This window comes from Ambystoma mexicanum, chromosome 2p, assembly GCF_040938575.1.
Source record: "Ambystoma mexicanum isolate Mex_15411 chromosome 2p, UKY_AmexF1_1, whole genome shotgun sequence".
In the NCBI taxonomy this organism is placed as follows: domain Eukaryota; kingdom Metazoa; phylum Chordata; class Amphibia; order Caudata; family Ambystomatidae; genus Ambystoma; species Ambystoma mexicanum.
The window spans coordinates 156,752,767-156,765,913 of NC_090923.1; the positions used below are offsets into that span (position 1 = coordinate 156,752,767).

At 44.5% G+C, this 13,147-nt stretch overlaps 1 protein-coding gene across 4 annotated transcripts in view; it reads right to left on the reverse strand.

The window, feature by feature from the left end:
- Positions 1-13,147, reverse strand: part of GRIP2 (glutamate receptor interacting protein 2) — a 1,278,809-nt gene that overhangs the window by 784,109 nt on the left and 481,553 nt on the right. The window contains exon 1 of one of the 4 annotated variants that reach the window (XM_069643412.1): positions 8,471-8,667. The exons of the other annotated variants lie outside the window; for them this stretch is intronic. Within the exon in view, the coding sequence (XP_069499513.1) occupies positions 8,471-8,510 (40 nt within the window). The 5' untranslated portion in view covers positions 8,511-8,667. Of the gene's footprint in view, positions 1-8,470; positions 8,668-13,147 lie in introns of those variants that run through there. 4 annotated transcript variants of the gene reach the window in all.

The window sequence follows — 13,147 nt, forward strand, 5'->3', positions numbered from 1 at the left end:
GTCGGTCAGAGGCTAATTTACCCTTGGCTAGGTTGCGGGGGTGCAATTGAATCCGGTTCTCCCACACTATTCACAAATATATTACCATTCATATCATATTTCCCTTGGGTTGCAGGTGTGCTCACGGGCTTGAAAAGGACACACAAGGGTAAGTGATCACTTTCATCTCGTGACGATATTGCCATATCTTTCAGTAATATTAGCCCAGGTTGGTTCACAAATACATAATCAAGCGTTGAGGCACTCTTCCCCCCTCACACGGGTAAATGCCCTGTATACATCCCAGGCACAGAACCCATTTTGGCATATAAAAAAACCATATGCGTCCAAGACAGATAGCCATGCTCTATTATGTCTGTGGGAACCACCCTGACGAGTGGGGGCAGATGTGGATGACACTCGGCAATTACCATCATGTAATTAAATTTCAGCATCAAAGTCCCCCATAATCCATATAGGAAATGTCTGCTTAAACATTTCAAGAGTGTTTTACTGCTGCGATATTGCTTTTTGTTGAAATACCATTAGGTGGTCATATAGATTAACAATTATGGCAGTTAGGTTAGCCCTAATTATTTTAGCGGCCAAAACCATAGTAGGAGACAAACCCGGTACCTCAATAGGAGACCAAGACTGCCTAACTGATATCAACATCCCGCCCTTCGGGCAACCCAGATGGTCTTTAGTTGCTACTTTTTGGACTGTTATTCTACTGTCTAGGAACCCATTTTCGACAAGCCTTTTTTCCTATAAGGCCATTACGGAAAATAAATCCATTGCTGACCACAAGCCATCATCCCCAAACAGATGCGAAAAACCCCTTGTGTTCCACGAGCAAAGAACATCGATGTCAAGCATTGCCAATAGCCATCATCCTTGCTTATGCACCCAGAGATTATGGGTCCATCAGAGCCTACAGGTACATTGCCATCGGGGCGGCATCGTTCTCACTGGGTTATATTATTCGAAGCAAGGTATGATAGACTGGCACTAGAGGCTGAAACAGCCCTTCGACCATGATTCCCGGACGAGGTCACCCATCATGTTTCCCTTCAATGCTGCATTTGTTTTCATTTCTGGTGTCTCGTTTACATGTCTGAGTTTTACCGGTGGAATATTCCCTATACTGCAAATATAACTAAGGAGATATACTATCTCATTTCAAAATATAGACGAGTTACCTCAGAATTAAACCATATATTGAAATGCTCGTAGAGTATGGTCTATCTGGTCGACTAGTTTAATATTATCAGAGCAAATTACTCTTAGAGCAGCTACTGAATGAAAGACGCTTAAGACTGCAAGCCTATTTAAAGGATGGAGGTAATCTTCTATAGATCTTGGTTTTATGTGTAGGGCTTTCGTGGTTTTCCCCCCCAACTGAAGGAAGACAACATTTGGCTCAGTCGAGAGTAAAGGAGCCCAAAGGTCTGCGAGTTTTGTTTGGCCTGGCTGGTCATTTAATACATTAGGATTAATGATTTGAACAGCATTAGATTGTTTGGGCATCAAAGCATTGGCTGTAACTGAGGATATAGCCGTATCAGAAGACACTCCTACGGACGGTAAATGCCCAGGGTGTACCGTTGTCAAATCTGGTCCCACCCGGGGTACAGCACCATCAAGCCCAGGGGCTAATCGCTTGGCAAGTATGCTGGAAGACCTGCCATCAGCGTCTACAGGATAGATAGTATTTCCAGGTACATTTTCCGCTACGTAGCTACTCATGGCACGTTGGCATACACAAATGCGTGAGAGACGACTTTGCTTTTTATTTTAGACATTCCATATTTAGAAGGAACAGTCACTTTCGGTGCTACTATATTTTAAGTACACCCAGCTTCAATCACACTATTGGTATTCGGAGCTCCAAAAGGTAAAGTTAGTGCTAATCAGGCTTCCTGTTATTACAGTATTGGAATCTTGGTCTCGTGATATTTTACGACTCCGATTGATACTTGTGTAGATTTTCCATTTTTTCGCATTTTGAAACTAAAGTCGTTAGAAAACATGCAACTTCCAAAAACATTAGACATCATACTACTCTCAGTCATACCCGATACCGATAATGCATTATTTGAGAAAGCAGCTCCATTACCACCCATATCTCGCATGCTACCATTCGAGGAGGAAGGGAGCCGCTTGCCTGCCTGATCCTTTATAAGTTTATCACCAGCACAGTCAAGAGGGGTACTCTTCTCAAAGAAGGTTTGGGGGAATCAATTGACAATGCACAAGGAGTCGGTCATATCACATATGTCACCTGTGTATTCCACCTCCATTTTCTCAGGAGACAGATCAATGCTCAAATCGATTAAGCTTGTTGTCATATCATTAGTAGCCTTATGCATCATGGCTGTTGTCAGCTCTGGAGCATGTATCATCACAATCTGTGTTCCTCCGGCCACAGATTTTTTATCAGAGGTATCTATAAGCCCATCTACAGATATATCTGGTACTATCAAATTAAACACACTTATCAATACATATCAGCTCTTGCTCGCTTGTTACCAACCTGGGGTCAAGTATCTTGGCGATTGGTGCATCCACTGTTTTTAGCTTGGACTGCCTTATCAGTTACAGTAATACGTTTTCAATCAATTTTGATCCCAAACACCCAAGAGAGATTCAGTTTCATAGCAATCTCCTGGACTACTTTCTCTTCGTCTATTTTACTTAACATATTCACTTTTGGAGAAAAAAAGTTGTCTGTTACCTACTGTTTGAAGTTGATATTGCCCGGGTTACATCTTTGGGGGTACATGTTAGAGGCAGCACCGCATAGGCTTCAGAGCCGCCCGCCAAACCAGAGTGTCAGTCGAGGTCATAGATTCACATACGACGTCCATACATTCATTACCGTCTCCCGACATCTCAGTGTCTAGCCAGGACATGATTAAACCAAGCACACAGATTACAATGCGATATAACACTAACAACACGATGTGAAGTGTGTGAACACAGCGTAAGTTAAGGCAGTCTGAATGAAAGTAACGGACGGTCTACTACCACTACTTAATAAGTACTTAAATAGTATGGTCCCACAAACAACGTAGAATCGAGACAATTACTTTACGATTATTGGTATCGTTAGCCGAAGTTTTCAAGGAGCTAGCGTTTTTGCTTAAACAAGCATACCATAGAATCAATGCAAACACCTTCCCCCCACCCCCCCCCGGTACTAAATCACAGGCAGACAGGGACACAGACACTGCAAGCCTGCAAACTGCTAACTGCACTTCCCCTTATGAGGTGGATCTGTGGTAAAAGGCGGGGCTTTCGAGGTGGTGAGCTGGAAAGGGTGGGTTAAAGAATGAGGTAATGAAGGGCTTAATTGCCCCAACTTATCAAACCCCCTAGTACACAGCATGTTCCGATTCCCAAGCCAAGCTCGTTGAACTCGAGCTATCCTCTGGGCTACATATAATGACCAAGATCAGGAGAAGCAAACTTACTTCAGGCCAGGAAACACCAGAACTAATTATTGGTTTTAATCATAGCCACATTTACCATGAACTTGTATTTTTTTAAAAAAAAATAACTATGAAACCCCCATCAGTCAGCAACGGTGCTCGTGCAAAAGTGAGGGATGAGGAGATTTTGTTAAAATAATCAAATCTGTAGGATTACAATATCAAAATTCACAATTGCATTTATGTAAGAAATAAGTCAAGTTATCCTCTTCCCTGGCAGCCCGACACACCCTTCTGCTTCTGAAGCAGAAATCGGGTGAGTTTTTATAACCATTAAAGAGGTAGTGCATCACTCGAGGTATTGCAGGGAATTAAACTAAAATCAATGATCTGGTTTGCAATGCAGAATCCTCACTGCTAACCCCAGCACGTACAACCTATTTGACAGCAGTTACCGAGAGCCGGAACAAACCGATTTCAAATAATTTGTAGGACAACCATGTTGAAATGAGCAAACAATCAGATGAAGCTCTCGGTGTCGGAATAGAAAGTATATCGTGCCTCCTATTGTAATAAATATATTAATATTGGGCTACGTCAAGCTGCTCGAAAGTCACTTGCGAGATCTGTGTTACACGGTCCTGACCTTTAATCTATGTAGGCTGCCATTTTAGGTCAAACCGCCATTTTAGGATTCGTTGTGGAAAAGTCCCCCTGTGAGCTAAAATGGTGCATGATGTCATTGCAAAATACAACATGGCCGTTTTGACCTCTGTACAGAGCTAATGTGTAATCTGACTGCAGGCCATGAACTGAGACCTTGTCCTTCGTTGACCTATGTGTAAAAGGACCACTCGCGCAATGAAACTAATCCACGAGCATATATTGAAGATAATGTGTTTGCATACTGAACGAAGAACATCTGTCTTACTACATAGTATTTATGTTTAAGAAGGCCTGCATGCGAAACTTTAGAATACACAGTTAATGCATACGCTTGTTGTTACACGTATTAAAGACAAACCAGTTAAATGCGGTTATTTGAGACTCGGCACGAACCCTAGAATTACTGATGTATAAAGTAGAATATTAACCCGAAGTGGGGCTGGACATAGTGCCCACAAAATGTATGAAAAGCGAATGCATTCTAATGTACAGTCTCTCACTGAACCACGCTGGAGTTCGTTGTGTTGTACTGAGGGCCGAGCTATCTAACGTTGCACTGCTAGTTGAACCATTTAGAAATTAAAGGCAATGGCCTGCTCAGGTCATACAGCCTGGCTTCACTGGTTAAGAGGTAGCGAGCGGTGCAAGTGCATGAACAATAGGACTGGTTCACTGAATGATACACACATGTGATGTTGGATACAATTAATTCTGGTCTAATCCGTGATAGGCTAGATCCTGTAGCTTCCTACACTGAAATGTGGAACATGATAGAAGACATGTATGTTGACAAGCAGGCTTATTCCCAAATTACAAGAATGACAATTTGCCTACAGTAGGGCACATGCAGTGTTTAGAAGAAGACTGATATGGCAGGTCAATGAGGCAATACATATTTGTTTGTAACAAAAACAAAAAAAGGGTTTATGGGAAAGGTTTAACCTTTTAATTGACCAGACAGGACATATTAGGCCATTCCAGCTCAACAGCAAATAACCCATATTGGGAAAAGGAACCATTTTCTCATGAACAACACAAATACAAATTACCACAAACAACGTCTTACAGTTTGTAGCAAACCATTATGTGCTAAAGTACATACAAGTTCAAAACGATAATGTTTTCACTTCCAAAACAAGGCATATGACCACTAGGCTGACTCAGGCTACATGCCATTGGGACAACCATCCCACAGCTTCAGATTTGACTAAGAAAGTTGTCATATTTGTTACTTTCCAGTAATCAAATTGGGATTTATTACTCAATAAAGCATTATTTGTAAACGGAAAAGGCCTTGCATGAAAGAAAAAAAAAACTAAACACTAAAAGCCATGGAGACACCTGGGTACCCTAATTGCTATGCTTTTAAATAGGTTGCTAGTTTGTTAAAAGCAGAGACAGTTAATCTGCTAACGCAAATTCATACAACGAATGGCAGAGATTACATATGTAACAGTGCAATGCAATCATGCAGTTTCTTTAAAAGCCGATCCGTTTCTGGGTAATGCAAGACCATTACAGTCAGAAAACTTCTCTCCCCGATACAGATATGGATATGCTCTCCACACTGACCGTGAACCTGTGAAATGATATGGATATGCTCTCCATACGGACCGTGAACCTGTAAAACGATATGGATATGCTCTCCACACTGACCGTGACCCTGAACCTGTAAAACAATATGAATATGCTCGCCACACTGACCATGAACCTGTAAAATGATATGGATATGCTCTTCACACAAACTAGCAAATTTTAGGGGTTGATTCAAAGAGTAGGAGTTTCATGTGCGCTTTATACGATACCATCCCTATCAATATACATTTCTGTGCTAGAGTAGGTGCCAGAACATTCCAGACACATGAAGTGAGGAGCAGCAGAATATGTAAATCAACCTCGGCCATTTTCCCCTTCTCCTCCCTCTGAAGATATGGGTTTACTACCACGAGTCAGCTGAGATCTAGGAATATAGACAGCATATGCCCCCCCCCCCCGCCCCGCCCCGCCCCACCCCACCCATATCATCCAGTCCCAGAGCACTAGACATTTGAGGATTGCAGTTTCATCTTGCAAACCCCCAATACGCTACAAGGCTGGTTTTGAAGGCTGTTGGATAACAGCTCAGGCTGCTGTTTACACTGGTTATTCCCACAATAATTGGGGCCACTTTATAGCGATGCATCTACCAAAATTTATATAAAATTACCAGGCGCTTTCTGACAAAGGTCTAATCCCCACCCCCTCGCATAAAGAGGGAAAGGAGGGATCCTGTGGCTACCTAGCAACATGTTTCAAATTAGATCAAAACCTACCCTTTCTGGGACCTGTAGCCTTTGCTCACTTTATTAGAACCAATTGACTAAAGAAGGAGTTTGCAGTGGATGGCAAAAGGAAAGCACAGGACTGGAAGCTTGGACCCTTTGGGACATTGAGGACTAGAAACGCAGATCTCCTGGGACAAGGAGCTAGCGGGTCATGCTACAAGTGAGCCGGCAGCGCAACGCTACTTACACCCTTTAAAACCAGTGGAGTTATTGTACTGGGAGTCAAGAGGAATCCTAAAAATCCTCTGGTCACGGAGGTGATCACCGTTTCCTAGCCTTGGGAGTTCCATTAAGGAAACGGTGGTATTTGTCGAGGACGTCCAATTTGTTTAAACAAAGGAAAAAAAAACTAAAAATAAATTTAAAAAACTCCCACACAAAAACGTAGGTTGTAGATTTATGCAACTAGAAGAACCGGTTACGGCATCAAGTCACAGGATCATCCTACATACCAATAGGCCATGCCAGGCAGTAGTTTCTCACTGCGTGATGCCTAACCCTCGTCAAGAGCAGCAACATAGTATTGATGTTTAAAAGGGGTCTATAGTCCACAAGTAGACCACCAACAACCGGCATCAAGAAGCACACGTACAAAAACTGTAGCTCTTAAAGTTTGTTTTCAGTCTTGGCGATTTATTTTTGCTCAAAAGCTAAATGTATCATCTTTGGTCCAAGCAAACCAGGTGTATAATGTCATACCTTGGGTCATTTACACCGACATGGAACCACCTTCTCCCGCACATCCCCTTCTTTGTGTGAACCTGTCTCGGGAGGATAGCTCATGACCCAGAGCACCACAGGTTCGATCCCCGGGTCCGCGCTTAGAAACCTCTGGGTATTAAGTGTGTTATAAATAACATATCAGAAGCAGCCACAGCAGCACTCAATTGTCTCCAGATTGAAAGCCAACAATCTTGGCCGGTCAAGTGGCACAGAGAGTAGCGTGCTTGCTTCGACATCCATGCAAAGCCTGCTAACGCAGGTTCGAATCCCGGCAGGGGCCAAACTCAGCCTTTCATCCTTCCGAGGTCGATAAATGAGCACCACACAGCGTGGGTAATAATAAGCAGCACTCAGTAGCACAATATAAATGCCAAATTATTATTATTTTTATTAGACAAACGGGGATCTACCACTGTCCCCAAGTCACATTTCTGCAACCTGTGCTTATCCAGATATTTTGGACTAGGTCTCCCATGATACCTCACCATTGACTACACTGCCTAGGGGTGATGGGAGTTGTAGTGGGAAATATTTAGAGAACCAAAAGGTGGCAGAGCCCTTCATTCCAATAAAACAAATAACAGGAGGAGCTATACACATGGAAGGTAACATAATTCCAGGGATTAAGCTTTCCCCAGACATCATATAAACAACACTAACATGCAAAAATAATTCCTCGTTGCTAAAAACCTCTCCCAAAAAAAAAATACAAAAAAAACAAACAAACCTGACGGAAGTCACCACTTTGAAATTCCTTACGGAGTGACACCATGTAGAAAATACAGGTTCTCCAGCTTTGCCATTCACTGGCTACCGCAATGACTCATGGTACATGGAGTCATGTAAACATGGAAAGCTGTGCAACAAATAATGCAAAATGCGGTGTAACTATTAAAAAAACGTGGGCAGTCGACGTGGTTATAATCTATCGCAATCCGATCAAAGCTACTTCCAACCATCGAAACAAACGAAAGCCATTGAAAAGCATTTGTAAGCAATAGTGTGTGAAACGTCACTAATATTTCCCCCAAGGCGTGAGCATCACGTTGGTACATGCGCAAGGCTCGCCTCGGGATGTCGGCGTGCTGCCGTTCAATGTACACTCCGCATTCACATCAAAGCAAAGCGACAGCGCCTTCCAGGCGTGAAGCGTGCTATATAATCTATATAAAACGGACCACCGCCTTCTCAGAAAACACTTAATGGGATTGCGGTCCCCTCGGAAAAGCCAGCCGCCGCTAGGACCCGCGCCGTGGGTAGCATGGAGGGCGCGCAGGGGTTATCCTCGCAAGGCAAGAGCCGAACCAGACATGCCACCCTAGATACCCGCCAGAAATACTCTACCTCTCAGCCGCCACCTCAGGATGGTCTGCAAGAAATGCATCTCCCAAAGCGCCGCCGAGGAGGAGGTCCGGAAGCGGCTCTGCTTCACAGCCACGCTCCTGCGTGTGCGCAGCGTGCGGCACTGTCAAGTCCTGCGTACGCGCATCCAGCGAGAGAGCAGCGTGCGGCACTGTCAAGCCCTGCGCACGCTCCCATCCCACATGCCTTCTTTCCCTCGCAGGGTTCAGTGCCCAGGGCTGCTCGCTCCCGCTCTAATGAACTGCACCTGTGCCGATGTGCTGCAGGCGAGGCTGCGCAGCGCCCCCCTCCACCCTTTTTTCCAGATAAGTAATTATCGTGAATAATTACAGCTTTGATGCTATCCAGACACCTCGGAGGAGAGAGAAATGCTGTAATTAACTGTTTTCTTGGCATCATTTTCCGCTCTGTTTGGAAGTGGTTAAAACAGTTTCATAGTGTCGGAATGCCTTCATCTGGGTGGGTGGAAGACTGCAGGTCCTCTGGGATAGCGTCAACGGTGCTCTTCAAGGCACCAGGATTTCATCTTCACCATGTTTTAAATTTAAGAAAATAATGCATTGTGGGAGATGAAGTCATGTTCAAGAGTTAAATTACCGGGAAGCAGCGACCTCGTCGGGGCCTTTCAACTCTTTAGTTGACATGGACCCCCAATCTCAAGGTGGACCACGTGCAGCTGGCCCAATTTTGATACTCTTATGACATAGCAACGTCTTTAAAACCAGGACATTAAAGTGCGCTTTGCAGTGCATATGTTACACGCTGGCTTTGCTGGAGCCCTTAAGCGGTAACCCCGGCCTCTTGCAGTATCCAGCAGTGTTCTTCTCACCTCCTTGCCGTGTTACTCTGGTTTCCTCTGCATAATCGCCCATTGTCAGCGAATTACTCAATAACTTTCAATGGACTTTTAGCGAGGCAGCCGCCTCCCGACTATCTGTCCCATGATCCTTTGCAGCCATTAGCCCCCTCACCACTTTCCTCGACCACTGTGGGGTCCTCGCACTGTTTTTCCCAGCTGTAGGCCACGATCCCTGACATATGTTCTGCTGGCCCTGTCTTGGAGGATAGCTGAAGCACAACTTGGTACATCATGGGTTCGCATACATGTAAACCTGCCCCATTTGAGCGAGTCCAGTACTGGTTCTATATTTTTATTCTGGGATTGTAGTTCTAGGATTGCCCAATTATAAACACAAGACTACCGGTCCCAGAAATCAAATTTAAACCCAGGACTGGACTAGCATCTCCCGAATGGAATGGAACATGGTGGCATGCATGGGTTCGATACACCATGGCGTCAGCTCGGACTTCACCACCCCGCTTTTTTATGAAAACATGTTCCACTTTGATGAGTAATTGCTTTGTGCAGCTGTTATTTCTGACTGGTGTTATTGATCCTGAGGACAATAAACAGGGACGTCATTTCACCAAAATGCCAGCGGAAGTGACATCACATGACCCTTGACATCACAGGAAGTGATGTCATTTGATCCCACCCCAAAGTGACATCATGGGAAGCGACAGAACATGACCTGTCACCTCTTTAATGAGTCTAGCAATTATTGTATAGAATTCCAGAAAGACAAATGATTTTTTATTCCTACTCTTTCTTATTTAGGGTCACTGCTCAAAGTTACCCTTGTGGAACACCCTGTTTTTTTCAGAGGCTCAACATGGGTGACCAGACGCCCCAGTTTTCTCAGGACAGTTTGGGGAAATATCCCTCCGTCCCGGGGTCCCGGGAGTTTTTTTGATTTTTTCAAACTCCATTCAGGGTTTGCAAAGGTGGCCTGTTTTTGCCGGTACCCGATTTCAAAATCGCGTGCCGGCGCAACTCTTACTGAATGAATGGGGGCGTGAAAAGCATTTCACGACCCCATTTCCTCCTCTTCCCCTCCCTGGCCACTCTCCTCCAATGAGAGGAGTGTGCCTGTAAGCACACACCCCCTCCCCGCCAACCGCAACACGCCAGCGACATGCAAGTAGGACTACTTTTTTATTTATATTTACGTTAGTTCTACTTCCATGTCTATGGCCTGTCCCGTTTTTTTGGGGGGGAAATCTGGTCACCCTACCTCAACATAAATTCCAGCATCTCCAGAAACAAAGAGCCACATGGCACTAGACATAGCCGGGAGCTTCAATGTAAATAAAAAAAATATATATATTAAAAAAATAGGGCTAGCAAGGAAGACCACAGGGGTAGCAAGGGCAACATCAGGGTTCGCGGTTGAGACCCCTGGCTACCCCCAAATGATGTCCCTGGCAATAAAACTGATTATTTAGTACAAATATGGACCCCATTTACCCCCAGGTCCTTCTCAAGCAGTTTGTGTCCACTAATAATGAAAATATATTAAAAAAAACTGGGGGGCATTTCTGTATTGGCGGCCCAGCCTCTTGCTTTGCCCCAGTACGACACTTAATGTCGGTCCTACGTAACATTGGCTACCAATCGCTCTGAAACTGGTTTGCTTGTGATAGTGACACAGCATAAACCACCAGAATTACTATTATTATTTGTGATAATAATATGATTATTAGAAGAGACTACGTGATCACAGTGGTTTATAACATCAGGGAATGTACGAACAATAAAGGAAAAACTAATCGCGGCGCCAGTAACCACGGCACTCCCGTCGCACATTCAGAGACCTGAGTATCTACCCCTATTGATGGCCCATAGGGTCAGTTTTGCCGGAAGCGAACTGAAACAACAGTCAAATAACCACACCTTTGATCTCAAGGTTGTTCTCCAACTCCGCGAAATGAGAAACCTGAAAAAAAACTGCTCTGGTCCGACAAACCGAAGAGACATGGGCCGCATACTACAAGGGGGCCACGACCTACAAATCTTGGATCAAACATCACAGATTGACCCTATACCAGAACGACGCCGAATCCATGTTGAAAACTTTGGCCACCAAAAAATCTAGAGCCTTCTGGAATCTTCTCAAAAGTGTCAAGGGCCAGAAAGTAGCTCCTCTTTTAAATTCCGTTTCAAAACCAAAATGGGTCAGCTACTTCAGAGAACTGTTTTGGCCCCCGTCATTCTTGGAAAAAACCGAAACATAGCCGAGCCATGAAGCCTGGGTGTCCTTGACTGACGAAGAAGACATCTTAAGAGCTATAACCAAAATCAAGTCCTCGAGAGCCCCAGGCCCAGACGGCCTTACGAACATTGACCTGAAAAGATATCCAGAAGAGTGGGTGGCAGTGATTAGTGAAATCTTCAAACAATGCGAAAATTCAAAGTTAATTCCGACATCATGGACAGAAGCCGTACTCGTCCCAATATACAAAAAAGGCTGCAGAGAAAACCCAGCCAACTATAGGCCCAACACACTTCTAGACATCATTGGCAAAATCTTTGCGACTCTGCTGCTCTCGCATTTTCAGAAATGGGCAAGAAGATCTCCGAGTGCCGACTTATTTCAGACAGGATTTCTAAAGGATGCCAGCATGGCGGTCAACCTATTGCTCCTGAGCATAATAAAATCAAAAGTAAAGGCGGGCCCACCTAAGGTACATCTGGCACTAGTAGACCTCTTGCAGGCCTTTGCTAAGGTCGACCACAGCAAACTGTGGTACAAATTAAAAACCTGGAAATGCCCTCGCCAATACTCGAAACGATAATGGCACTTCATAAAAAAACATCTATGCGCGTCCGTTTAAGCCAACAAGGACAGCTCTCGGACATTATCTACTCGGAACGAGGGGTCAAACAAGGTTGTCCGCTCGCCCCGGCTCTATTCATCGCCTTCCTTGGAGACTTCCAAGTCTCTGAGAATAAAATCAGATCCTTCCCTCCCAAGGTAGGCAAGGTCAGCGTGCCAAGACTGATATACGCAGATGACCTGATGCTACTGGACCAGACTAAAATCAGGCTTCAACGCCAACTAGCGAATTTGGCATGCTTCATGAAAAGCAACAACCTTGAAATTAATAAATCAAAGACAAAAGTCCTGCTATTCATCAAAACTACACACAGCGAAGAAGGAAAAACAAAGATCATCCAGCTGGTACCTTGACAAACCTAAGATCGAAGTTGTCAAAGAGTATAAATATCTCTGCATATGGATCGACAGTTCGTTAAAAGAAAACACCATGCAAAAGTTCCTATGGGACAAAACAAGAAACCTCACGGCCCAAACCAGAGCAGTGGACAAAAAGTTCAGAAAATTTTTGTGGACCCCGGCCTTACAATTCTACAAGGTCAAAGTTGTGCCAACCCTGACATATGGAATAAACGCCAACCTAAGCATGTCTACGTCGAACTGGGTGCAACCAGAAGGATTCCTGCGGAAATCGGTTCTGGGCTACCGAAGTCAGCATCAACGGCAGCAATTGGGTGAGAACTAGGCCTACTGTCCCTAGCAGCAGTGGTGGAACAAAGCGCCATGCAGCTGTACAGAAAGATTCTGCAGGCCGACACCCTCCCAGTCTATCGGGTGGTAGCGGTGGAAATTAAGAGTGGTGCCTGCAAACCGCTCAACAATTGGGTAAGAAACCTCCAAGAAAAACTAGAGGAGCTAGCCTGCACTGAAGAGCAGTTTATCAGCAACCCTACAAGAGTGAAAACCAAGATGGAGCTGTAAGACTGGATCACCACGAACGACAAGGTCTTGACCAACAAACTAATAAGGCACCTCCCACCCG